This window comes from Clytia hemisphaerica, unplaced genomic scaffold (assembly GCF_902728285.1).
Source record: "Clytia hemisphaerica strain Z4C2 unplaced genomic scaffold, Clytia hemisphaerica genome assembly, whole genome shotgun sequence".
NCBI classification, from domain to species: Eukaryota; Metazoa; Cnidaria; class Hydrozoa; order Leptothecata; family Clytiidae; genus Clytia; species Clytia hemisphaerica.
In genome coordinates this window covers 1,790,329-1,818,300 of record NW_027103917.1, presented here as the reverse complement: position 1 = coordinate 1,818,300, position 27,972 = coordinate 1,790,329, and the positions used below count along the sequence as shown (strand labels likewise).

Genomic DNA, 27,972 nt, shown 5'->3' with positions numbered 1-27,972 from the left:
CAATTTTGTGGCTTGATTTAATTGCCATCGTGGCTAGTATTGCGTTGTCATTAGCAACAAAAGCAAAATTAATTACAAAACTATTCCAAATTATATCGTCTATCTCAGTCAGAAATATCTTGATTTTTCGTGATTACAAATCTAACGCGTCATCAACATTTCTACCGGGGTCAAATGTTTTTTAAGAATTTCCGTTCAGATTTTGTGTATGTAACCTCTCATCAGTGAGATGCGCCAAAAGTACGTACGGAATAGGTTGTGTGCCAACTGAAGGAGGTTCACTTTGTTGCATGTTTCTGTTTGATCTATAAACAAACGGACTTTTGACAGAAAAAAAATAAAAGCAAAGTAGACGTACTTATTTGTTTTGTCTCTTATAAAACTGCTCTCTCTCTTCAAATAACGAAATCCATTGCGCAATGCAATACCGCCGAATCCAACAAGTGCTAGACGTGATTTCGTAATAAGTCTTTTGAAATTTAAAGGAAAAAGACAAGTACTTTTTACCTCTGGATGTTATTCTTTCGCCAGCTTTTTGGTTTGTGTTGTATGGAGTGTCGAATATCCGCTGTTCAGAGGCGTCCGGCTTTTTTGTGTGTCCGTTGGCTTTGCACTGTGTAGTTGTACGCAAAAGGAAATTGTGAAGGCTGTACCATTCTTCAGGCGGGACCTGTAAAAAAGTAATGGAGAGGAACTAGAAATGTAAAATGATGGTTAGCTCATAGTCTAGTGATGTTTTGTTTTGTAGCCGGCTTTAAAGCTCAGCCAAATGAGATCTTCGCATCATGGGTTGGCAAGCAATCAAGAGTAGAAAAACTGGCTACGGTTCAATTAATGTCATGTTTATAATTGAATGTTACCCTTAATTACAGCGCTGTTGAATATTCACGTCCAATGAGGGAAAAGGATCGAGTGGCCGAATGAGTGACTCGGAAGAAATTCCTACCAATATTTCAAAGTTGTTTTGATACACGATTTAATGAAAAAGACATTCCTTTTCTGTCAGTCCTAAATAATTGGATAATGTTCCTTATTGAAGCATTTGACATTATGTTATTATTAAAATCATGTTATGTCAAGAACTGATATAGTCTCGCCATCTCACATAAGTGTTTCTATTACAGTCAAAAGAATTCCAGTAAGCTCCTTTTCTAGCTGATTGATACGACATTTGGACACTAAAACGCAACTACAGTCTACAGTATGATACAGTCTACACCGAGTCTACAGAACTCTTGTTCACTAATTTTGTTCAGATCGACCTCTTGCCAAAAAGTATTCCATGGAGACTGTCAAAGAACATCATGCAAAGTTCTGATATCAAGTTGAATAGTTCCTGTTTGAACAGCACAGCAGTCTTAAAATAACTTTTGATGGTCAAGGTTTTTAATGTCAACTAAACGACTTTCTTTTCTTATCGTTAATGAGTCGTAATTTAACGCAAAATTTTCATTCATTTATAATCTGACATTTCATATCATCATCGGATGCGGAAATCTTTAAGAATCATAATTTTCATTTCTCGATTCCGAACATACGTGATTGCACAAGCCTATATAAACACAATATGTGTTGTTACTACTGACTCGGTGGCACCACGATCAACTTGCAAAATAGGTCCTGAAATTTCATCCCGACGGAATGTAAACAAAAACACCATTTCCGATTATAACCAGCAGTGGCGTTGTGGGAAAATTTTTCTGGAGGGGCCAAAGTCAATTTTTTTAAATGGCGCCCCCACCCACCAGTTTCTGAGCTTTTACTAATTCGTTTGCCTAGGCATAACGAGGAAGGAAATATTTAATGGATAAGAGTAGATATATCTTTGATGAATGGAAAGAGGGAAAATCAGGCCCCACCATGGTTGGGACCGACTAGAAAATTTTTAAAAATAGACAGCCAAGATACCCTAAATCACAAATAAAAAATTTGATACTTGGTAGAGCGAAGTAATGTGTAATGCGGGCGAAGCGAGCGAAAAGATTGATGCTTTATGATTTCAATATTGTTGTCAGCAAATTGGTATTGGGGTGCAGTTAGATTTTCATTTAATAATGCTATATTGTACACAAAAAAAACTTGTAAAATAGCTAGATTGCAAAGAAGTTACCAATTAACTTTATTGCGAGCGAAGCGAGCGAAAAATAATGGCAAATAATTTAAAATTATCTCAGTAAAATTGGTCTCGAGGCGCAATTTAAGGTGCATAAAGTATGATTTTTAAGATTGGGGCGTTTAAAAAATCTCTTTTGGCGCTCCTTGCTCCTCGGCCCCTTCAAAATAGCTCCGCTGGGAGGGGTCATGCCCCCGCCCCTCCCTCTGCCACAACGCCACTGATCACCAGGTCGGGAAAAGTGTTGTCTCTAGGCCAAATAATTAGAAAATATTACAAAAAACTTATACCCTATACAGTTCTAATTGCATAAATTGAAGCAAAAAGGCCGGACTGATACTGAAATTTGTCATTTGACCCTGGTTAACTTGAACTCAACCCTCTTTTGACGTTAGAGTTCTTTAACGTTAAGGTTGCAGCTTTCTGTAGCCACACCTCTATTGAGTTTACTTTTTGTTTGTTAACAGTACCAACATTGAGGACAAGAACAGCATCAAGAGGTGGACCCGTCCATCGCACGGCCTCCATGTGTGAAGATTAAGAAAGAGAAATGAACAATAAGCAGACGTTATCCGCTGCAAATCCACCCGCTTACCATGTCAATTAACCAGAAGATTCCACAAGCGAAAAAGTGTAACCCAATACTTTATTTTTAGTAAGAGATATCAGCAAGTTATTCTAAAATGGATTATCCTGTTTGAGTAGGTCTCATTAAACGATTATCGCAGACCTTTTCAAATATGTTTTCTTTTCAAATTTTTCTAAACGAAACTATTTTGTACATTTTTTTCTGTGTTGCTGCAGATTTCGAATAGCTAGCTCAGCTCTTTTCATTATTTTTTTGTATTTGATGAGCTGTATGCGTGTGTATTGTTATAAAGATTATATTTATCATTTCCTTTCTATTGTAAAGCATATATAATTCCCTACTTTTTTGTTTATAGTACCCTTAGGAACATTTTATTAATGACACCGAAATATAATCTAAAATGTTTTAAATTGTTGAGTTCTTACTTTCTGATTATCTTTTTCCGAAATTCGTTTTCCTTTTTAGGGGCTTTTTACTGTCGGTTGTTGTCGTCAGTTTTTCCCAGAGCTCTTTAGATTTCATTCCAATTTTCAATAACAAAATTGACATCCAAAGAGAAGAAAATTAGTTTTGTAGATATTTTAAAGTTCATCGGACATTTTCACACGATCAACATTATCTTAAGGGAACTAATTGTCGTCGTGCGAGGGTATGAAATTTTTGCAGAACTAATTTTCGCGGTGCCACCCACTTTTTGTCGAAATTCTTACATTTTCCTAGAAGTTTTCGAGGAATCCTAGTAAAAATTGCATTTCGCAGTAGACAAAAAAACGCGAACATTAGTTCCCTTAAGGTAAAGGCCAAAAACCATCAAAATCTAATGACATCATCATTATACGAGATTTTAGAGGCATTGTAAATTTCAAAGCGCACATAGCAGAAAAACAAGGTTATGTTATAATGGGCATTCTTAAGATAACTCTCCCAGGGGGCTCAACCTCAATGTTGGCAGTTTAATGACAATCGCAGAAGTCAAATCTACTTTACTGATCATTATTCATCATGTAAAACCTCACATTAAACGTTAGAGCTATAATTCGATTAAAAATCACTTTTTAATCTATCACACGGATAAGCAGATAGCTTATAACAATTTCATTCACTCCCTTTTCTTTGCTGAGTTACAAAAAAGCATTTTTGGTTTGGTTACTTAACTTTTACGTATTGAAAAAGAACTCAGTCTGTCGTTTGGTAGTATTTCGATACCAGGCACCAATTTATGCCTAATGTGCACTCTCGATAAGTTTATATTTGCTGGCGCAATAATTTTTCTCGACTAATATCTCTTTGAAAGATACGATAATAAAAAAGTAATGAAAAGCCATGAAAACTCATTCGCAAATTCAAAAGTTTTCCTGCTAGGAAATCATTAGTACATCTGAATCTAATATTAACTGAACAATAGTTTTAATGTAATTATTTTACTATTTTAAGCAAAATATTCACGAGGAGGCTAATGAAAAAAATTGTTATAGCGGTCTCCTTGTTAGGTCTTAGACCTGATTTCACTCTTAAAATTTTCTCGCAAAATTTGAAAGTAATTAATTAATTTTTATGTGTGATTTTTCTAACACTTTTTCAACTTTTGGATTATTTTCATTTATAATTTTTACAACCATAAGTTATTTTCCATCGTTTTTCAGTGGAAAGGTTTTTAAAATGATTGTTGTGTACGAGGTACGGGCTAACCGCTTGAATTTGTCTTGTTTTCATTCACCCAAACCGTAAATAGAAACAAGGCCATATTTTTGCTAGTAAACGCTAAAAGCTAGAAAAATACCGATTAAATAAAATTTGAAAGAAATATTGAATATGAAATTTAGGCGTAAGCGAAATTTAAAATCGATAGCAAAATAAATAGAAACTTTTTTTTGCCCCTGCGTCAAACGGAATGTGTAGTCTTTCCGGCGTGTATGAAAAATAACTTAATCTTAAAAACGTTAAAATTTCCCCTTCGATATGTAAGCAGGCGAAGAAGGAGTTAAAAAGGAGTTAAAGAAAAAATATTTAGGTCTGAGTTGTATAATGAGTTTCAATATTTGAGGGATAGCGAGTGTTTTGACGTTGTACAGGCTTTCTGGGTGTGGCCGACCAGGGACCTGGAAAGGCGGAAATCGAAACGGGAGTGTCCGCACGTTTAAAATTAAACGCCTCCAGGGATTCACGCATCGCATAATTAACGGTGTATCGAAAATTATAAAGTTGTATCAAACATACTTAATGACGCGTTATTCATCATTTAATGACTTTTGATTTCGTATCATCAACGCCATCAAAAGCATCTCATCAAAAGGAAAAGAAAAATCACAAAACTTCTTTTTTTGTGACTTGAGGTCCAATTTAACGGCTTAATGATATAATAGGGTGGGATGGTAATTACAAACTGACCAGAAATTATACGTAATGGTTTCACGGCTCAATTTTCGTCCTATCTAGTACGTGGTTGAGATACGTATGTTTTATAATTTATCTCACCAATCCCACTATTTCCAAAAACAATTTTCCTTCTCAAAAAAAGATAAAGTAATACTGTATCATCTTCAGACTTGTGAATTATTTTATTGATCATCGATCAGATATCTTTTTCGAATGATTCGCGCGCCCTATCGCACGGATCTCTACACTCAAAAGAATTTTGTGGCATTCTCTTTATTGCCTGATATAAAGCTCGCAAGAAAAAAGTTAAGTAAAGGAAGCTTCAATAACGAAAGATAGGATGAATAAAATCTCTATCGTTTCATAGTTGATGGTTTTGATTTTATCGTCTTTTATAGCGATAAAATGCACCATAAAAAAGTTCTTTCTGATAATATAAAATAGACGAGTTAAAAAAAAGCGCAAGTGAGAAAAATCTTGTTCTTACACAAAAAAAGCTGTACGGAGGAGAACACTATTTAGTTTCTATGTAAAAGAGAGCAATTACGTTTTTATGAGGGCTCCCTTCGTCTATTTATTGGCTTATTCTGTTCTCAACAATAGCGAGCATTGTGTGTATTCTACAGATTCATTCATTCAACACGCTTTTATAAACATCCAATCAGATCACGTTATTATATATCACGTGACCCATTCCGATTGTTTTGAAATTATATTATTCTGGCAATATGAAGCGAGCTGTGAAAAGTATAGCTTGAAAGTTCACATGAGAGAAAGTTGTAATGAGAAGAGAAAGATAGCTCTAAGTTGAGGAGAGCAGAAAAAAAGAGATATTATTTTTTTGTGTTTTAATAATCAGTCGTGAAGTTGTAAAATAAAAGCGACGTGCAATCCATGCGGGCAGAGGGACACTGTTACAAGTGAGTTATATTTTGGATGTGAAGAGAATTTTTTTGGAATCATAGTTGAGATATATATTTACAAAATCAAAACATTGGAAAATTATACAAAAAAGTCTTAACACAAGAACACTATTATATAAGCTGATCATTGGAGTTTAAGTCACTATGAATGTTGATCCGCCAACCGTGATCTTAGACGATGGACCGATGTTGGAGAGAGAGGATAGACCTCGGTCAAGAACGTGGCCCATTTTGCCGCCACCCATTGAGACGATACACGAACATGAGCGAGACGCCGAGATTGCTGAACCACCAGCTATAATCGAGGAAGATGAAGCCGAGCATCTCGATACAGAAAAACAAAAACCTGAACCAAATCCAAGAAAAAACTCTCGTAAAAACGCATGGGGAAATTTATCATATGCTGACTTGATAACACGAGCTATCCAAAGCTCACCTGAGCAGAGACTGACTTTATCACAGATCTATGAATGGATGGTTCGAAATATCCCTTACTTTAAGGATAAAGGCGATTCAACCTCAAGTGCTGGCTGGAAGGTAGGCTTTAAATAAATTTGCGTTACAAGGTGATATGGAGCGAACATGGCCAATTTAAGTGACCATCCTCTTAACGTTCGTTTTGAGTAATAGCAACAAATGAAAACTTTGAACTTTTTCATATTATTCTTAACAAGTTTTGTTTTGTTGATTTAAGAGCTTAAAATGAATCTTTGACACACGATTTTGTAGAAACTACAAGCTCGAGTAGTGTGATTAGAAAATGTGATTTCTAAAAACTTGCGCCAGTACAAAAAAGACCATCAAATATTTTTCTTGTCAAAAATTAAATTTTCGATGTTTTCTTCCTACGAAAAAAAAAACGAAGAAATTTTTCTCTTTATTTTTCCCTCATTTTTGGCATTATTTCTTGAGTCTTTTTTTCTTTTTGATAAAAAAGAAAGGAATTTCGTAATGCAAGGAGCAGAATGCCACTTTTCTATTTCGGCTCTTCTTCATCAATAAAATATAAAGTGGTTTCGGTTCACAATAAAAATCCTCAAAAAATGAAGCTTCGAAATTTCGAAACTGCCCAACTGGACCTTGTTTCGCTACCTTTTTTCTCTCTCCTCATTGGCTTGCTATATTTAGTTCTCATGCATACTGGTATTTCAATTCAATAAAAGTACATTTAAGCATCCTCTTCTTTTCAATCGGTCTTCCTATCAAAATCCTCAAAATACTCCAATCTTAAAAAGTTATTATATAAAAATGAGAATAAAATTTAACTTTCCTCTCATAATTCATCTATGCCACTTTTTTTGGAGCTATTATAAATTCAAAATGAACATAAGACCCTTCAATTAAATCGTTTAGAAAGTTTTTCTTTTCATCATTTACAACTTCCTGGATTGAGTTGTGTTTGGGTCAGCATGACCTTTAATTTTTCTTGCAAGATCATGCAACTAAACATTTTTCTCCCTTCTTTTTGACCATTCAGAATTCGATCCGTCACAATTTATCGCTTCACAGTCGTTTCATGAGAGTTCAGAATGATAACAATGGAAAGAGTTCATACTGGGTCATAAACCCTGATGCTAAACCAGGAAAATCAAATCGCAGACGATCAGGATCGATCGACGGGCAGCCTAAAGATGGCAAGAAAAGACGAACCAAGAAATTACACCAAAGCACTGACGACATTTCTGCTTTATCACCAAATACCATGAAATTCAAGCAGAATCGCTCCTTCGATAACCTCTTCAATATTGGATCACCTTGCTCCAGTACTGATTCATTGTCCAACATTGATGATTACCATGGTGTAGAAATGGGAGGAGGATTCCCATACAATGGTGAAGCATTCGGTCGTCCACGATCCACCTCCAATGTCTCAAATGTCTCAAGTGTTAGTGGTCGCATGACACCAACACAACTTGATATCGACGCAGACATCGCACAGCTGGAGCAATCCAACTTATTGCAAAAGCAAGTCCCTGGCGCAGAGGAAACAGCCAACATGGTGGAGTCAATGTACATCGACCCTAACACACATCACCAACAGCAACAAGCACAACAACGAAACATGGCTTCCATTAATTTGAATGATTCAATGAAAATCATGAAGACAAACGACATGAATTATCCAACAGTCGCCGTCACTAACACCGATCCTTTACTTCCACCGAGACGTCCACATTCTGATTCCTTCGGTAGTGGTTCATCAGCCGATTCCGGTTACGAAAGCCCTGCTTACTTCTCACCTCCCAATCAACCAGGTGCGCAGAACCGTGGAAACATGGGGAAACTACCTTCTCCAAACGTACCAAACAAACCACCACCTCCTTACAATCAAGCATACGTTAACCAAATGAACAGACAGAACCAGCAGATGTATCAAAACCAACAACAACGAATGATGAACAACCCTTACCAACAAGCACAGAATGCACAACAAGCCAATAGGATGGGCATCAACACCCACATGGTGACCGCACCGCGTCTTACACACCTCCCAATGCAAGCTCAACAATTTGTACCCAGTCCACAAAGCATGCAAACAAACGGACCGTTCAACAATTACAATCAAACAGTAGCACAACCACAAAATATGCAGCAAATGAACTCGACTCATTTTTCGCATAATGTGACGTTAAACCAACAATCTTTTCAACAGCAGCAGGTACCACAACCACAATTCTCCATGAAGAAAACCAATGCCCCAACTGTGAACATTTTTGATACTGAAATTCCTGACGATTTATCTCAAGTCAAACTTTATGATTTCGGTGATCAACAACAGTTAGCCTCTGATGTTGACGCCATCATGAAAACTGAACAGGGAGTTTTCAGAGGTTTTCCCGCCAATAATTGCGGACCTGGAAGTACAGGTAGCAACGATACAAACAATAATACCAATATGCAGAATTCAGCAGGTTCCTTTCCTCTGGCGGGACAAAATTGGGTGAGATGACGAGAGTGTGCAGGGAAAAATTCTTTTTATAAGGATATACTGACAGGTGCTGGAAACAGATGAAAGGCGGCCGCCCTGGTCTCGAGGGTGAAGGAAACAGCAGGATGTGTTTTTGCCTCTTCAATGAAAAAACTGGATTACTGTAAAACAAAAAACGAAAATTTTTTTCAATGGGTATATTTTACGTCTTAATTTCAGCTGGATTGAGATTAAGGAGGATTTATTTTTGTGTCGTTCTATACCTGGAAAAGTTGATTAGCGACAGATGGAGATGAAACTTTAGACCTGGTTTACACGATGGACATTTTGACACAACTATGTTGTATAATTTGTGATGGAAAGAAATGAGATTGATATCATGAACATTTCGAATATTTTAGCTGCCTTGTGTATAAAAAAGTAGGTTGGGAATCGAGATAGAAAGAATATATTGTTTAAAATCTAAACAGATAAATAGGGGCTAGTGGAAGAACATGGAACACTTTATTATAGTAGTAAAATTTCTATCTGTTATATTGTATTTGCAGAAATTTTTAAAACAAAACTTAGTAATATTTATTGCGACTTTTTTTGTAACCTTTCAAAATCTAAAAGAATCATTTAGTAGAAGTATTATTAATATGAAGAGTAGAGCAAAGGGGGAAATTTATGTCCTCCAAAACTCTTCTCATATCTCATGCAAAAATGTCATTTACAATTTTTTAATTCACTTTCATTAAACTGACAGTTTTGTTACTTATTTTCTGTTCAAACTTGCGCTTTTTTTGGTGAATTTCTTTGTATTTTTTGAATCTCAAGAAATTTGAATCTGATTACAAATATTTGATTTAGATTACTTCATTTTTCGAGTTGAATTGTGTTTATACGTTCGTATTTGAAAGTTATTCATAATTATCCTTTCAATTTTTTCTTTTGCTTTTACGTCCCTTAAAACTTTTAACTTTTAAATCTATAAAGTTTTGAACTGAGGGGTTGTTCTTTTTTCACCTCGGTCACCCAGCTGACATATAATCGTCCACGCAACGTCTATCTAACGTTAAATGGACGTTGAAAAAACGTTTGTGGCAGTCAGGGAAAGAAGATCTTGATGCCTCCTTTTGGAAAATTGTCTTTTAAGTGATTTTCCTCTAGCTGTATTATTTTTTGTATTCTTGTTTTTTTTTGGTTTCTTGTACATATTGTTTATAGCAGACGAAGCGCGGTTTCTATCAAAATCGTTCAAAAATGATATTATGTTGAAATGCTTTAATTTTTCTTTTCCTTAACGTAATTTCCACTAAAACGACAGAGGAATTCCTCAGCTTATAAGTCGTTGCCAATTTTTCTATGAATTTTCTCAGAGTTTCGGCCATCTTTATAATAAAACCATCAATTAATACGGTTCATTTTAACAGAAATCTCGGCTTGGACTTTATAAAATCTTGGTTTGAAATAAGCTAATCACAGTTTTCACACAAGGTCTTAAACCAAAAGGATTTCGTATTAATATCTCTTTTCATTGCTCCATTAAAAGGCATTTTTATAGAGACTGGCTCATCATCATTTTTTCCTTCAAAGCCTATGTATATCCCAATGTAATCGTACTTGATATTAAGTCAATGAAATACTCTGCGGGATACCTATTCTTTATATTCAAAAGAAATTATCTCGAGAGAGAGAGGAGAAAAAATGGCATTTCTGTACAATAATGCTTGGCGATACTTCTTATAAAAATTAAGTTGGAAATTTGTACCTACAGCAAAGGAAAAGGAGACCGGTATCATACGAGAGAGAGAGAGAAAAGGAGGGGGTAATTTTATACTATTTCTGTCTCGGCTTGGTACTATATACCTCAACTCTCAAAAATAAGGCGTGTTTAAAACATCTCAGTGACATTTCGAAAAATAAAACGTTGACCAAAATGTAAACAAAACAAAAAGAAAAGTAAAGGAACAATGGTGAATTTGTTTTGACGTAGTAAGGACAGCATCATTTCAAGTTTTATCACTATGGAAACTCGATACATTCAATAGCAACCTCTCTTAAAGAAATCACATGATTTTCTTTTTTTAAATAAGCGTCATCAAAATTTAAATGTTTAAAGAGTGGAGAAATTTGAGCTGCGTGGAAACAGTATACACTTTGATATATCAAAAAACGCCAAAAAAAAATTATTGGATTTTCTGTCTAGAATTTTTGATGTAAAAATTGTAAAAATGTTCTCTTTTTTTTCAATCAAGGAATTTTAAGTATCAAATCAATAAAAATATGACAGAATGGAGAAGGATTTCGCTTTAATTGCTTTTTCTCTTTTCACTTCTGCCCATCGTAAAAAGTACATTAGGTGACGTCACAGCTCGTTAATTGGACTGTTAATTTAGTTGGCGATACGTAATCAGCTTTTCTATAACACCCATTAATTAATTTGTGTCGATCATTATAAATCTAATATCATTATTTTTGCTGGAAAAATTACTAAATTTAGATTTGAACTAGTAACAAATATTCCCTCAATAATTATTGACACTTTTCGGCAACCTTTTTTAAGTCTAAACCTACAAAATTAGTGAGCACCAAGTAATTAATTTGACAAAAAGCGAAGGTGTGAATATCAATTTTCATTCATAACATAATTACTTTTTTAATTAATTTGTACCATCGATCTGATTGTTCATGCAATTTGAAAAGAAATTGTGTGTTTTTGAAAAATTTGAGCGCGTCCGCATTCATGCCAACTGAAATTGAACGCAGGACCACACACGAGTAGTAGAAAGTTGAAAAATTCACAGTGCTACAATTACAAGACATCTGCTCATCCTCAAACTTTTAGAATTAATCTAATCATAGGTATATGGTAAACAAAATAACTACAGACCCTTTGAATTACTCGTTAAACTATAAGTGAGTAGACTCGGAGGGGTACTCTAGGTTTGCGAGCGAGATGGCGGTTATGTTCGAGACAAAAATTCGACCCTTAGAGAGAATGAGTTTTGAAATTTTATCCATTTTTTGACGTTTTTGCCACGCTTTACGAGACTATATTTCCCCAAAAATTTTCCTGTCTAAATCCCTCTCCCTTTACATAATGCATTTAACTTAAAAAAAGGTGGCAAGAATTATCAGGAATAACGTGACAACGGAAATATTTACACAGTCCCTTGTTTTTTATCACATTAAGGATTGATAACCTGAGATCAGATTGTGGTTGTTTTCTGCCCACCACGCTGAAGCTCTAAAGGGATGGGTGAAAACATACAATCTGACGAATATGCAATCTCGAAATCGTAAGGACCGCGTTCGTCTAAAAGGACTGGGGATGACAACAAAGTTACGTGATTGTGTTTATGAATAGAGCGCCGTATCAGTTTTTGACTTTCTAGCGCACAACAAAATTCTTGTTGTAAAATTTTCCGCGGGAGGACTATTTTCCTCAGATGTATAGTTTTCAAGTGTCTTCAGAAGTTTACGTTTACCGTGCACGTAAGAAAATTATGAACAGCTGTTATCAGGTTAAGGATTGAGGGCTCTGATGACCATAAAAAGTGAATTTTTGCCACTTACAAAATATAAATTTATATATTATATCATAATATAAACCGTACATCCTGTGCCCAAGTTCAGGAGTTGCCATAAAGCCATTATGGTAATAAGCGGGAGGGCACATTGCTATACATTGTATAATATATTTTATAATATTATAAATTTCAACTTTGAAGACCTTATTTTCGGCGAAGAAAAAACATTGTTATTGACAATTTTTTGCAGTATATGGTGTATCTTTTACCGAACTAAAATTCTTTTTCCGAAAAATCTTTCTAAAAGCTTATTTGCTTCAAAATCTTGAAAATAGTGCTTTTTGACCAGCCATAACTTTTGATGCATTAATTTAGAAAATTTTTCAGAAAAATTTAAAACAGTTCAATTCTTTGCAGACAGTTTTTGAAACAAAAAGGTTAATTACCCATTAAAACTTAGCACTTTTTATAAAAGAGGGTAATATAACATATTATTAACGTCTTTTTAAAGTTCATAACGTCATTTTTGCAATTAAATTCTTAATCACTCTTAACCCTCTTAAGGGATTAAAAAGCAATTTATAATATAAAGGCAATTCTTTGTTAAAAGTGTTAAAGAACCTAAAATGTAACATTTATGTTCAAATCTCGATTAGACGTGCCCCCCGCTAATTGTTAAGAGAAAAAAATCCATCCCCCACTCTTATTAAGACCCCCCCCCCGCTAATCAAATTCGAATAATTCAATATTTTATTACAGTGTAGATAGACCATAAACTTGTTAAAATGCTCCTTTTTGTTAGTATTGGTTCTTATTTTACGTGTTCATTTGTTAAAGTTTCTTTTTCGTTGTTGAAATTGATATCAGTTTAAAAAAAATTCAGTCTTCAAATTACCCCCCCCCCTCTTATTCCATCCCCCCCCCGCTTATTAGAATTTGGAAAATTTTCCTACCCCCTGCTTATTCGGACCCCCCCCCCCGTCTAATCGGGAGACAAGAGTACTAAAATCAATTTTCAGAGCCCTTAAAAGACCTTATCAATTCCCGCTTAGGTTCAACTCAAGCCTCTTTTCATTAATGAATTACGTAATCGAGCTTCCAGCTCAGACAGGAGCAGGTTGTAGACGCGACGGAGATTCCTACCCATTGAGAAATAGAGATTTTGTTCGGTATGCTTACGTCAGCCGTTCTATACACTTTCGCAAAATTGGAGGAAATTCTGTTAAGAGAGATACAAAACGGAATAGCGTTTCAAATGAATGATGGAAAGATAAGAAAACATTTTCAAGAAGGGGATGAAATCATCATTCGAAATCTTTCCACCAAATCTAACCATCTTTTTTTTATCAAATTATTTCTATAGATTTCAGCAGAAACATGGGTAGTTGAAAGTAGAAGCTCCTTTGGATTTTATAAAAAGAAGTTTGACCACTGAAAGAATTTTAAACTTGTTGCATACGTGCGCTGATATTGCAAGCATTTCATTTGTACATTTGTACGTTGACCTTATCACGAGAAAACACGCTTGCTACAGTGATTTTTTTGTTCGAGTCTTATTCCATCAATTTGTTTACTACCCCATCTAAAGACAAGGCTTTTGGTTCTTTTGAACAATTTTCAGGGTGGAAATTATAAGACTAGCTATTTTTTGTCTGTCCCTTTTCATTTTTCTATTTTTCGTTAACACTGGGTCCCAAATATACCAAACATTGATGTCTGACAGGGTACAGTTTTTTTAAGACCAACGGCACGTCCCTGTCGGCCGTCGAGATCAGTCCCCCTTACCTGGAGCGAGAGCTCGAAAGGTCAAAATGTTGAAATGCCTGGTGTTTTTTTTAATTGACCCTCGCAAATCATTAAGCAGAGCAGAGAAAAAATAAGAACAAAATAAAAAACAATTCAAGGCTCAAAGTACCAAAAAAATAAGAACAGCTGAGCCTCGACAAAAATCTACTGGTTCTTATAAATAAAAAAAAGTGTAAACATACGAAAATTATCTTTTTCAAACTACTCTTGTCTCCCAAATAGACGGGGGGGGGGGGTCCGAATAAGCAGGGGGTAGGAAAATTTTCTAAATTCTAATAAGCGGGGGAGGGGGGATGGAATAAAAGGGGGGGGGGTAATTTGAAGACAGAATTTTTTTTAACTGATATCAATTTCAACAACAAAAAAGAAACATTAACAAATAAACACGTAAAATAAGAACCAATACTAACAAAAAGGAAAATTTTAACAAGTTTAAGGTCTATGTAATAAAATATTGAATTATTCGAAATTAATTGGCGGGGGGGGGGTCTTAATAAGAGCGGGGGAGGGGTGGATTTTTTTCTCTCTTATAAATTAGCAGGGGGGGGACGTCTATTCGGGAGAAAAGAGTAATCAGTTAATGTTTGTTTGAACTTTTATAAGAACCAGTAAATTCTAATAGGGACGATCATACTACGAGAAACTATTAAATACTATTAAATACTCCATTAGAGAACTTTCATGGGTGTGAAAAGGGACTTGGCTTGTGGCTTACCCGGCATACATTTTGCCTAAGTATATTCTCGGGGCTAAAATGTGAACAGGAATTGGAATAACAAAAACTCGCCTAATTTCATCATCTAAATCTGAATTTCATGATTTATTTATGCCAAATGCAAAAGGTGGCAAATTTGTGGCAAGTCCTTTTGAAGAGGAAGGAAAACTAGGCAAAAACTTTATTTTATAACTAACAAGCAACATGCTGAATGGACCTACCTAATGATGAAAGTTAGTTAGCAATGCAAAAAGAAAAATGAAAAAAATCAGTCAGAAAATATAGCATTTAGCGAAAATACACAACACAATAAATTCATCATTGATTGTTGATGGGGGGAGAGAGAAGGGTTGTAGGGAAAAAATAAATAGGAAGTTCTGGTCGCAAAAATCAGTTTTATTGACAATTGAATCATGCTTGATGGTGAGCATTGTTATCAATAATGTTTTTGTGTGAAAAACATTAGAAATACAAGGAAAAAATCCAATGAAAATCTGCAAAAACGGCGATTTCCAGCAACCTGAAAAATTTTTTTCTCAAAAATCGAACTCAGCCATTTTTTGAGCATTGCTAATACGCATCTTTCTGCAAAAAATCAGAAATAACTAAAAAAGAAAATTCGAGAAAAAGTCAAAAAACCGGTTTTCCGGCATATTTCCAGCCTTTTCGGCCGGAAAAAAATGTTTTTCGAAAATCGGGCTCCGTCACATTTTAGGTATTGTCATATTGCATCAGTGTGAAAATTTCATAAAAATATATAAAGTGCAGCTCGAGAAATTCAAGAAATACTGTCTTTCCGGCGAAAAAAGGCTGTTCCGGCGACTTTTGAAATAGTTCCGGCTTCAAAAATCAATTTTATTGAAAATTGAAACATGCTTGATGGTGGGCATTGCTATTGATAATGTTTTTGAATGAAAAAACAACCAATTATATGGAAAAGTCTAATAAAAATCTAGAAAAACGGCGATTTCCGGCATATTTCAGGCATTTTCCGCCGGAAAAAATTTTTTCTTAAAAATCGGACTCGGCCATGTTTTGGGCATTGTTAATACGCATCTTTGAGCAAAAAATCAGAAAAAACTAATGATGAAATCACGAGAAAATGCCAAAAAACCAGTTTTTCCGGCATATTTCCGGCATTTTCGGCCGGAAATGAATTTTTTCGAAAATCGGGCTCCGTCACAATTTAGGTATTGACATTTTGCATCAGTGTGCAAAATTTCCTGAAAAAATATAAAGTACAGCTCAAGAAATTCAAGAAATACCGTTTTTCCGGCGAAAATCGGCTGTTCCGGCGATTTTTAGAAAGTTCCGGCTTCAAAAATCAATTGTATTGAAAATTGAAACATGCTTGATGGTGGGCATTGCTATTGATAATGTTTTTGAATGAAAAAACAACCAATTATATGGAAAAGTCCAATGAAAATCCAGAAAAACGGCAATTTCCGGCATATTTCCGGCATTTTCGGCCGGAAAAAAATTTTTCTCAAAAATCGGACTAGACCATGTTTTGGGCATTGTTAATACCCATCTTTGAGCAAAAAATCAGAAAAAACTAATGATGAAATCTCGAGAAAATGCCGAAAAACCAGTTTTTCCGGCATATTTCCGCCATTTTCGGCCGGAAAAAATTTTTTTTTCGAAAATCGGGCTCCGTCACATTTTGGGCATTGCCATTTTGCATCATTGTGCAAAATTTCCTGAAAAAATATAAAGTACAGCTCAAGAAATTCAAGAAATACCGTTTTTCCGGCGAAAATCGGCTGTTCCGGCGATTTTTAGAAAGTTCCGGCTTCAAAAATCAATTGTATTGAAAATTGAAACATGCTTGATGGTGGCATTGCTATTGATAATGTTTTGATGAAAAAAAAACAACCAATTATATGGAAAAGTCCAATGAAAATCCAGAAAAACGGCAATTTCCGGCATATTTCCGGCATTTTCGGCCGGAAAAAAATTTTTTCTCAAAAATCGGACTAGACCATGTTTTGGGCATTGTTAATACCCATCTTTGAGCAAAAAATCAGAAAAAACTAATGATGAAATCTCGAGAAAATGCCGAAAAACCAGTTTTTCCGGCATATTTCCGCCATTTTCGGCCGGAAAAATTTTTTTTTCGAAAATCGGGCTCCGTCACATTTTGGGCATTGCCATTTTGCATCATTGTGCAAAATTTCCTGAAAAAATATAAAGTACAGCTCAAGAAATTCAAGAAATACCGTTTTTCCGGCGAAAATCGGCTGTTCCGGCGATTTTTAGAAAGTTCCGGCTTCAAAAATCAATTGTATTGAAAATTGAAACATGCTTGATGGTGGGCATTGCTATTGATAATGTTTTTGAATGAAAAAACAACCAATTATATGGAAAAGTCCAATGAAAATCCAGAAAAACGGCAATTTCCGGCATATTTCCGGCATTTTCGGCCGGAAAAAATTTTTTCTCAAAAATCGGACTAGACCATGTTTTGGGCATTGTTAATACCCATCTTTGAGCAAAAAATCAGAAAAAACTAATGATGAAATCTCGAGAAAATGCCGAAAAACCAGTTTTTCCGGCATATTTCCGCCATTTTCGGCCGGAAAAATTTTTTTTTCGAAAATCGGGCTCCGTCACATTTTGGGCATTGCCATTTTGCATCATTGTGCAAAAAATTAGAAAAAACTAATGAGCCCATCCTGAGAAAAGCTGGCAACAGACGAACGAACGAACGAACGAACGAACGAACGAACGGACGAACGAACGAACGAACGAACGGACAAGGGTTAATTTAAAGGACTACCTTAGGTAGGTCCAAAAATGAAAAAATGGGAAAGAGTGACTTTTTCTAGTGATAAATCAAATTAACAGGACGATAAAAAACACCCTCTTCTCACGGACCCGGTAGGATTTTTTCAGCCAGTGGGGATGAAAATAGTGGAGTGAAACTCGATGGGGATTGATATTCCCCTAATATTTACGAATGGGGATTTCAATTCTTTTGTTTTAAAGTCAGAAAATTCAGTGGGGATGGGACAAATAGTGAATTGTTTGCAGTAAGGATTGGTTTATTTGATTATTTTCAGTGGGGACAAAAATTGGAGGATAATTTTCCACCGGGGTCGATATTTTGGCCAATTTTTCCAGTGGGTCTGTGAGAAGAGGGTGTTAACTCTCCAGTTCTCAGCACCCGCAATCTTAAATAGAATAAGCCTAGCAATTCAACCCATACTAACAAGTCACATAAATCAATGTACCAAACCAGTCGGGCACCCCTGCAAAATTGAAGTAGGTGCAATTTAATTATCTTGAGTAAGATTTTCATTTCATGAAAGAATGAGGAATGTGTCAAATAAATCAACTTGCATAATAGACCTATAAATTTACTAATTGATCCCGCAATTGTCTTGAATGAGGGATTAAGGAAAGAATACCGCAACATTTTTGCTGATATTCGCGACAACAATCAAAAGAAGAAAGAAAAACAGATTCTCTGACTGGAGCAAATCATTAAATCTTTAGCAAATGATTTCTGGCAATCATATTTCAAACAATTTCAACTCAGCAAATATTTTACTCAGTTCCCATTTTCATGGATCAGAACCTAGATGAAATCATAAAAAGAAAGCCTTCCAAACATCGATCCTGCATAGCAGTAGTTCATGGTATGCGGAGATGAGACTTTTCTCCATTAAGTATTGTCTTAGGGTTCAAATGTAAGAATATGTATAAGCTCCCCTTTTCGTATTAACCCAACCGAGTCCAAAAAGAAAAATGAAAAGGCGTACAGCAGGAATTGACTGGAGTAATTAATTCTCAATTGACTTCACTTAAAACCATTTCAGTAATTTGCTGCATCATTAAAGCGAGCAGGAAGTTCATCAAGTAACGGAAATAGGAAAATAGAATCATCCATTTTTCTTGTTACTATTCCTGGCAGGTAGTTACCACTCCTTTTTGGCAGCGGTTTTAATCAACCAAAAGCAAAACGAAAGTTGATCCATCGATCAAGTCAGATGAGATGGAGTTTTTATAAGATGCTTTGATAATTGGTCATTTGGGGTAATAAAAATGACGCGTTCTTTAGAAATAGTAACAAAATAGTTTTATTATTGGTTAACAACCAACCAAATCAAATAAGAGCTTAAAAAAACTCCATCTCGTCCCGATCAAGTACATAACGTATCGAGCTACACGTTTTTTTATAGAACATAAGGCTTCAATGGCCAAAATATTTTTAAGAACAAACCAAAAACATTTTAGGCTTTGTGGACTCTAAAAAACCCGACTTAGGAAAATGGGCAAAAATCAAAAAAATATATAAAAAAATAATCCTAGTGAAACTCTTTTTTTCCTGAACAAAAAAATGACAACAATTTTAAACGTCATGATTAGATTGCATAACATTTGTTTAATTTATCCACGATGAATCTTTACAAACCACAGCACATGGTATCTGATTGCCAGAAACATGGCGTGGCTATATGACATCATCAAATACATCATTTTTTTATAACTTATATTGGTAGAATTGAATTTACCACTATTTTCATTCTAATTTCCATCGATTCTAACTCATTTGAATCGGTTATTCGATTACTATCCGCAACGAACTTTTGAACTTTTTCTTGAATTGGGTATTGTTTGAATTCAACACTCTCCAACTTGGTGGTTTTGCGGAGCCATATTCAACTAGAAATCACTCAAAAAATCTCATCATTTATGCAAGTTTAAAGTGTATTTCGATTAAGGTGTGGGATTTCGTGGAACTTTCGGAAGTTTTGCGGCCTTTGAAAGAGAAGAATGATGGATTCTATTTTAAAAGAACCACAATAATTGATAACTTTGAAAATTTCGAAATTTCAGAGAAATACGACATTTCTTCAAAAATACCATATACCATGAAACAACTTTTCAACGCCCAGACAGATAGCCCATGCAAAGCCACAGTACTACTGGAACAGTTATTTCAACGCCCATAATGAACACCAATCTACGTCTTTCACACCCACCACCACAGATGCATAGAGATTTTTATTAGAGTAGTTTTCGATGTAAAACCCTTAATGCTAAAACCAAATCTTCGGTATAGGATTTGAAGCCAGCGTAATTTCACAAGAAATAAGCCTTTTAAAGGCTCGACTTTTTTGCCTGAGACAGGTTGAAGATTTATTTTAGCACTTCGGGATTAGACTTTATACTTTGAAAATTGTAACAGAACTTTTATAGAGTGTGTCATCAGCAAAATTTAAATTAAAGGTTTACGTGCCTCCCGCAAAAACTTGAGCCCTAATGAAATTTGGAAAAGCCTTATTCGCGAAATATTTTTGAACAAAACTTTTACTAGTACTATGTCTGTGCATGGGCTATCTGTCTATAGACTCTGTGGTGGTGGGTTTGAAAGGCGTAAATTGGCGTTTATTATGGGCGTTGGAATAACTGTTCCAATAGTACTGTGGCTTTGTAGCTTTCCCGCTTTTTATTCCTATCATTATCATTTCTACATTTCACTCATCGACCATGACATACAACTTTTTTCAAATTATCGAGAACTAAACGGCATATTTAACGCGAGCGAAGCGAGAAAAATATCTTCTTGCAGAGTCGTCTCGGACGACATTGGTACGGTATAATTTTAATAATGATGCTCTTTCTGATAAGCTTTGACTCAAACAAAAATTACGAAACGGGGACAGTACCCAATCCAAATATGATTAAAAGATAAGACACCCGAGGGGGGGGGGGGCTAGAGTGTTTTAAGATCGTGTTTTAAGCAAGCCTCAACCAATTCCTGTGCTTTTTGGCAATGAAGCCTAAAAATATACTTATGTCATTTTACCTTTTGGAATTTTTTAGCTTCGTTGTTCTCTTTATGGAATTGATCTATTATGAAATAGTGTAAAGTGGGGAGAACAATGAATCTTAAAAGCACCGAAAATAAGAACAATTTTAGAACCAAGATGGGCCTTGAATTGTACCAATTTAAAACTTAAAATAAAGTGCAATAGTAAAGAGTGGGTCTAAAACAAAGCCTAAAATACTTCAATTTTAACCTAAATATAAGAACATGATGAGAAAATTTCCATGTATAAAGTGTCTCACTGGTTCTTATCATAAAAGTGTAAATCTTTAAAAACGAATAACATTGTAGTAACTTTACTTAATTCGCATGAAAAATGTCAAAAGTGTCTCTCTCACTTTGAAGAGGGAGTGAAAAGGGGGAGAAGTAGAAATACACTTGACACCTTCTTTCCCAGAAACGTGATAGCAGACATGTCTGACAAAAAACTGAAAACAACTTCATCTAAAATTGAGGGGTGCTCCTTGTACTACTGTACATCGTTCGTGAAATTAAAATGAAACAAGCGATACTTTTATGGACCTACCTGGTTATGCATTTAACACATATATCATTGATATCTACGTGAGCGTGACCATTAAACAATCATTCAGAACACAAATAGTGACGATATTAAAATTCAGCGTTTGTTTCTTATAAAAAAAAACACAACTCGATTCTTAACAGCATATATGCGATTAGTGAGCAAAAAAACATCTATCTGATCAAAAAAATCTGTAATTTTAAGAACATTGATGTACGCTTATTAATAGTGATTCTTATAGATAAAGATGCGTTTTTAGAGTTTAAAAATCTTTTTTTACGAAAATCAGCTTGAGCCATCTTTTGCAAAAAATCAGAAAAAATTAGTGATCCAATTTTTCAAAAAGTCCAAAAAATCCGTTTTTTAGCCGTTTTTCGGCCCAAATTTGCCCCCAAATTTTTTTTTCGAACATTGGGCTCCGTCACATTCGAGGGTTTATAGTCATGCAGCTTTGTGCAAAAAATTAGAAAATTTCAATGAGCCAATCTCGAGAAAAGCTGGTAACTAACGCACGAACGAACGAACGAACATGGGTTAATTTATAGGACCTCCACCGGGGTAGGCACAAAAATCTTAAACTTCAGACCAGTTTTCTTCATCAAATTTTTGTTGCTAAAGAAAATCATTTACAAATTTTGGAGACTGTCAGATCTACTGCTACAATTTCAGAGAAGACTTGTGCTTTCCAGCCATTATTTTAGACTTCAGTTGTGAAATTGTTATCTGTAGCTTCAAGCGCTATCAAAGAGGTTTGAAGCTAGACATAGCTTCAGCCAGGTTTCTAGCTCCCCCCAACAAAGTAAGGTCCCCCCCAACAATTTAGCTCCCCCCAAAAAATTGCATTGTGCTAGGTCCCCTAACCCTTCAGGTCTCAAGATAAACAAAAACAAAAACATTGTTCTCCCGCCCCCCTAGAGAGAGGTCAATAAAAAATATATGCGAGTACTGATAAATGAAAGCTAAATTTTACCTGTTTTAATATTTATGTTTACAAGTCTTTTGCTTTTTATATTTGATTTAATAGTAAGATAAGATATCTTTTGAATTTAGCTGAACAGCCCCCAGAGTCTCAGTCAGATCATCTAGACTCTCCCAACAATCTAGGTCCCCCCAAATATTTTGGTAATTTAAGCCCCCAGGCTCTTTAAAGGCCAAAATATTTCTTAGCTCCCCCCAAAAAATTAGTTTATAAAATAAGGGGGTGCTGAACCTATGCTAGAACTACAGCTAACGCGATTATACACAATCAAAGCTATCCTAATATTCCAATAAATAGACCCGCAATCTTACTTGATTCTGTAAGAGGATTCGCAAAGACTTACTACAAAACTTCCGTAAATTAACGAGTCGTAAAGCAGAGAAATGAAATAAATTCACGCGATCAGACTTTTTCAGTTTTTCGAGCGTTGTCTGAACCATCACCGATAACTGGTGCTGATTTACTGTCGTCCTCAGTTGATCAGGATCTAGAAAGAAGTTAACCTTCTCTGTCGCCGAAAAAACCCTCATTTAAATTCGCCAAGAGAACTTCAAACTGAAAATATCATTAGTACTCGTTCGTCGAATGGATGAAACTATTGGATCCTTCAAACATCGTTTCGACGACCCTTGATTACCCTTGTATCCTCAAAACTCAGCAGGGTTGAAATACAAAAGTATTGTGACGAGGATCACAAATATGACCTCGTTGTGGTCATTATTTCCTATGTTTCCTTCTTACGTGAACTGTTATGAGGTACCCCTTGTAGCTCCAGCCATCCCAGTGAAGACACACCCAGTAAAATTGAAAATAAGAGTGAATATCACGATATCATGTTTACAAAATTACTTAATCGGTCATATTATTACCTATGTTTCTTGCCAATTTCTCAAATCCCATGAAATCAAAGGTATAGCATAAACATGTTGTTTTTTGTTGAAGGCATCTATATCGGGAAAATTTGTACTTAAATTTAACAGTAAGTCAATAGAGCGTGTTCTGTTAATCCGGAAAATGACGTCAATGTAATCTACAGTTATGCGTTTTTGGTGTTTAATTTAAAGGGTATATCTTCTTAAAAACAAACAAATAAATAAAAGTAAAAGACGCGAAAACATTTTAGTCAAGTTACACTATAGTTTACATCACGTCCACATACATGATAATGTGCCTAAGCTTTGAAATGGTATCCTTTTCAAGACAAGGAGGTATCAAATTTTATGTGCACCCTACTGTGTTGTATATTTTTTATAGTTCTTCATGTAATAAGCAACCTTTTGGATATCTTTAATTCAACTAACAACAAAACAACAAATTATCCCCATATTCTAACCTTTGTGCGCAATGCTACATATTATAATTCCTTCTAATGCTGGAAATTATGCAACAGAATCATATCAATAATAGCCAAATCACATTAATTGTTGTAAGCAAAAAGAAAAATGCTAACTCAAAGAGTGCTCTGAGTGTAAAGATAAAGGTAGGCGTTTAGTTTAGTATGTGTGTGTGTGCTTTATTAAGAAAATCGGCCAGCTTAACATCTAATGTGCTTCAAATGGAACTTGGCCCCGGGGTCACGAAAACAAGTTTGTTTACAAATAACTTCTCATACAAAAACTTCCTTATAAGCTCGTCGTGGCTTGCTAAAAGCTTTGTCTGCGGGGGCTTGGATTCCAAAAGCGAAATACTGAACAAAAAGGTATTACCGAAGGATAGGGTCAAATCTCTGTTTAGGGTTTGAAGTTGCGCATCCCGCGTGGTTTTCATTCAAACATTGGATTGGAAGTAACATTTGCCGCCAGAATTCGAAAATATAGAAAGTGATTCAATCCGAAATAGCATCACTTTTTCTTGCTTGGGAAAGGTCAAAGGTTCACCTTCCATCGTGGATCTCACTGCCTCCGAGCATATTTAGGAATACATAAAGCCCGAAGAAATTAAATGCGTAGAGTAGGGAATTAGAGACAGGTTAAAAATATTGAAAGTGCGCTACAGTATACCAAAACAACAAAACAAGGGTAAAAAATCACGTTGGAACGAATAACAAAATAATCATGCAATAACACACTAAAATACGCACAACGGCAATTTCCTGCTATAAACAACATAAAAACATACCTTATGGATTTTAAAAACAATTTTACTTCGCACGCTTTTTCATAAGAAAAATGTTGATAAGAACACACGAGGCTCAATTTTGCCCAAAAACTAAGAACAAACTCAGAGTCATGCTGGCTGATTTCGGACATGGTAAAGGAAATGCTGGTCTCGTGCCCGTTCTTTTTAAAGTCAATAAGTAAAAAAGTAACCATATTAAGAAATTTTAGCCTGGATAGCACGAAAAAATAAAAACAGCCGACCTTACTACTGATTCTTATAGAAAAAACAAATTAAAGTAATTTAAAATTTCTGTAAAAAGATACTTTTTGCTGACGTAGCTATTAAGGAAAATGTAAGAGCCTTCTGGGTTTGTTTCCTTACGTTAAGAATGTCAAGATGCTATGAAAAAAAATCAGGCCTTATTTTCGTTGAAAATAGTTAAGTCTTGTCACCCTTAGTAATATGCTTGAATACTTATACGAGCCTAAAATATGCTTCTGTTATGTTAAATGAAATTGTATTTCATTTTTTGGGGACAACTTAATGCTCTATATGCTAAAATATTTTCCTGTTAAAACTGTCAACCGTCGTTTTTGCCTGGCATTCTTCGCTTTTGATTTCATATCAAGCTCTTAAACTCTTCTTCTGAATGAGCCAAAACAATTCCATTTTGAAAATTTTCAGGTAACGGATCATAGTACTAGTACTATGTATGTACTTAGTACTAGAGGAATACCCTACCAACAAGCGAATCGGCGGCTAGACCGTTGGAGTTTGATTATTGGATCCTGAATGGCTCTTAGAACAATACATCCGAAACTTGACCATCTTTAAGTGGAATCATTTTCGCCAGCATATATTTTCGCAAGAGACGATTTTTTTTCAAAACTAATTTAACTTTTGCGGGACTGAAATTTTCGCGGGGATAAAGTTTCGCGAATCAGCCTCTTTTTGACCTAATTCCTTTCATTTTCCTAGGGGTTTCGGCTAAAAATTATGACTTTACATTTTACGCGCAAGAATCATATTTTGCAAATTTCGCGAATCCAAAGATTTTTCGAAATTTTCACGATGATTAAATTTTGCGAATTGTCGGAAAAACTAGCAAAAGTATCGCGAAATATAATTTTCACTTAAATCAATCCACTTAAGGCACGTGAAACAAAACAGGGAGAATTTCGGTAAAAGTTAATCTAATGTTCATTTGGTACGAATCCAAGAGTAATTTCTCATAAACTTTAACTTGATATTCCGTGGGGCGATGCCAGAAGTTCGTCTTGTCTTTTTTCTGAAATTCAAGCTATAGTTTATGATTCCAATTTTGGAATTTCCTTTTCAAGTCGAGAGTGTTTCCTTGCAGCAAGACAAGCACCTCTACAGTTTTTGAAGTGGCCTTGTGGTGTTTCATAATAGCACTGAATTTCGAAATATCTCATTTGGCGTAGGTTTGTGATCGCTTTTAGTTACTATAACATTAAAATGGTCGTTTTTTTTAATTCTTGTCTTAAAGGTGTGGTAAAAGTACGAAGACACAAAAGAGAACAAGGAAATAGACTCATAAGGTGAAAAGATTAGAACAAAAGATTTTACAAAAGAAAAAGAAAAACGTCCTAAAATTCTAGCATGTCGAACTTCCCGTGATAATACCAGGATGAAGTGGGTTGGCTTTTATCTTGCTTTTATTCACGTAACATTTTCCATCTTCAAAAAGTTCCACTATAGTAGAGAACTACTTTCTCACTTTTAAGGCTCAGTAAAATATTAAGTTACACGTTTTTTTTTATAAGAACGTCAAAAATTTTCGAAGCCTTCGGATGTTCTTAGTTTTTTGGATTTGAAGCCTAAAAATGTTCTTAAAATGTTCTTATTTTCAACATTTTTTGAGCATTTTGATGTAATTTCTTAAGAAAATGCATGTTTTTAAGTCTCCAAAGCCTTAGAATGTTCTTAGAATGTTCTTAAATTTTTGGGCCTCGAAGCCTTATGTTCTTATATAGTTTGTTCTTATAAAAAAAAACGTGTATGTAAAAGCAATATGTTTACACCTGCGCATATGCGACTTCGCTTGCGATTTTGCTTTTCTTTTTCCATCGGTCTACTCAGGATTATCTATCCAAAGAGAAATTGAATGGACCAACATTTGAAATTGGTCAGCCAATTTGGAATTATTTAGCGAAAAAAAATTCAACAATCGAAAAAATTCAATTGATCGTGAATCGAATATACTTTATTACATGAATATAAATATTTTACGGCCTTGAAATAAACACGGCGTCAAAGTAACACGAATGAGCAGGTGTTAGAGTTTACCTTTAAAAATTAACGGGGTTTTTATTAACACCAAAGTTTTCAATTCGTAATTACACGTCTCCTAATACTAATGCAATAAACGTTTTTTATAAGAATATCTAGAATTTGAAGCCTTTGGATGTTCTTAACTTTTTGAGTTTTAAGCCTAAAATGTCCTTGACATGTTCATTTTGGCCGGCGAAGCCTTGTTCTTGTATAGTTTGTTCTTATAAAAAAAACGTGTATAGTATATAAACTCCCTCCCCCCCAGAGTTTTAGCCGAGGAAAATCCAATTCCACGAAGAATAATTCCACCAGTTTTACAGGGAATAAGGGAATAATCAATCGGTACACACAAGCTATCGAGACTACCGAGAAATACAGGAATTGCCTTTTCGACAGAGTTCTAGAACATCAAAGAGAAAAATTGAAACCATACAGTTAGCTGGAAAATAGTTTGCCACAAAAGAGCTTATACCCCAGAAACAAACAACTTTTTATTATGCTTACAGGGGAAATGTGAGATTGCCTCTTTTCCGGGTCGGAGCCTACTAAATAAGCGAACCGAAATCATCGCTAGAATGCAATCATAGACGGTCTCCTCGAGCCTTTCGAATGATTTTGAATTGACGTCAGAGAGATTTTAAAAACATTTTTAAATTGTAGATTTTTAGAGAAACGTTTATTTCACTGTGAATTGCCATCCTGCATGGCGTGAAACTTCAATACAGGGGAAATGTGAGATTGCCTCTTTTCCGGGTCGGAGCCTACTAAATAAGCGAACCGAAATCATCGCTAGAATGCAATCATAGACGGTCTCCTCGAGCCTTTCGAATGATTTTGAATTGACGTCAGAGAGATTTTAAAAACATTTTTAAATTGTAGATTTTTAGAGAAATGTTTATTTCACTGTGAATTGCCATCCTGCATGGCGTGAAACTTCAAATACGAAATTAACTTTAAACTCGTTTTCTTTACTCAAACTAATAAACGAAAATCTAAAATTGATAGTTATAATGACTGAAAACAACACAAATCTAGCTCGACTTAATCGTGAAAAAACGAATGCCATGAAACCTCCCTTATGAAAAGCCAACCTTTTCCCCTTGAAAACAAACAAAAAATTGCCCTTTTAGGCGTCATAAGCATTAAACAAAAACATTTTTCGCATACCTTAATAACAACGGTATTTACATCATCTTTTGGACAGTGACATTGCAATACGAATCATGGAAACCATCTTGTAAGGGCAAGCTGGGCCAAACATGTTGACATTTCC

At 35.1% G+C, this 27,972-nt stretch overlaps 2 protein-coding genes and 1 long non-coding RNA gene across 6 annotated transcripts in view; 2 read left to right on the top strand and 1 right to left on the bottom strand.

Moving 5' to 3' along the window:
* Positions 1 to 3,112, top strand: part of LOC136809411 (protein NDRG1-like) — a 28,485-nt gene extending 25,373 nt beyond the window's left edge. The window contains exon 14 of the mRNA XM_067065942.1: positions 2,581 to 3,112. Within this exon, the coding sequence (XP_066922043.1) occupies positions 2,581 to 2,654 (74 nt within the window). The 3' untranslated portion in view covers positions 2,655 to 3,112. The remainder of the gene's footprint in view (positions 1 to 2,580) is intronic.
* LOC136809412 (uncharacterized) lies at positions 13 to 27,972 on the bottom strand. Of its 4 annotated transcripts, none has more exons than XR_010846976.1 (3): positions 27,867 to 27,972; positions 508 to 670; positions 13 to 305 (listed from the first exon to the last, which is right to left on the bottom strand). It is a non-coding gene; the product is annotated as an uncharacterized lncRNA (long non-coding RNA). The 4 variants fall into 4 exon arrangements; XR_010846977.1 differs by lacking the exon at positions 27,867 to 27,972 and adding an exon at positions 23,174 to 23,226; XR_010846978.1 differs by lacking the exon at positions 27,867 to 27,972 and adding an exon at positions 3,128 to 3,162.
* Positions 5,814 to 10,192, top strand: LOC136809410 (forkhead box protein O-like). Its single transcript, XM_067065941.1, has 2 exons — positions 5,814 to 6,538; positions 7,479 to 10,192. Exons 1-2 carry the CDS (start codon positions 6,146 to 6,148, stop codon positions 8,949 to 8,951), a joined length of 1,866 nt encoding a protein of 621 aa, XP_066922042.1. The 5' UTR covers positions 5,814 to 6,145; the 3' UTR covers positions 8,952 to 10,192.

Excerpts from the sequence above, each read along its gene's own strand:
- LOC136809410 (XM_067065941.1), top strand. The coding sequence starts at position 6,146 with ATGAATGTTGATCCGCCAACCGTGATCTTAGACGATGGACCGATGTTG. Across the intron at positions 6,539-7,478 it reads CCTCAAGTGCTGGCTGGAAG|AATTCGATCCGTCACAATTT; the intron begins GTAGGCTTTAAA and ends TTGACCATTCAG.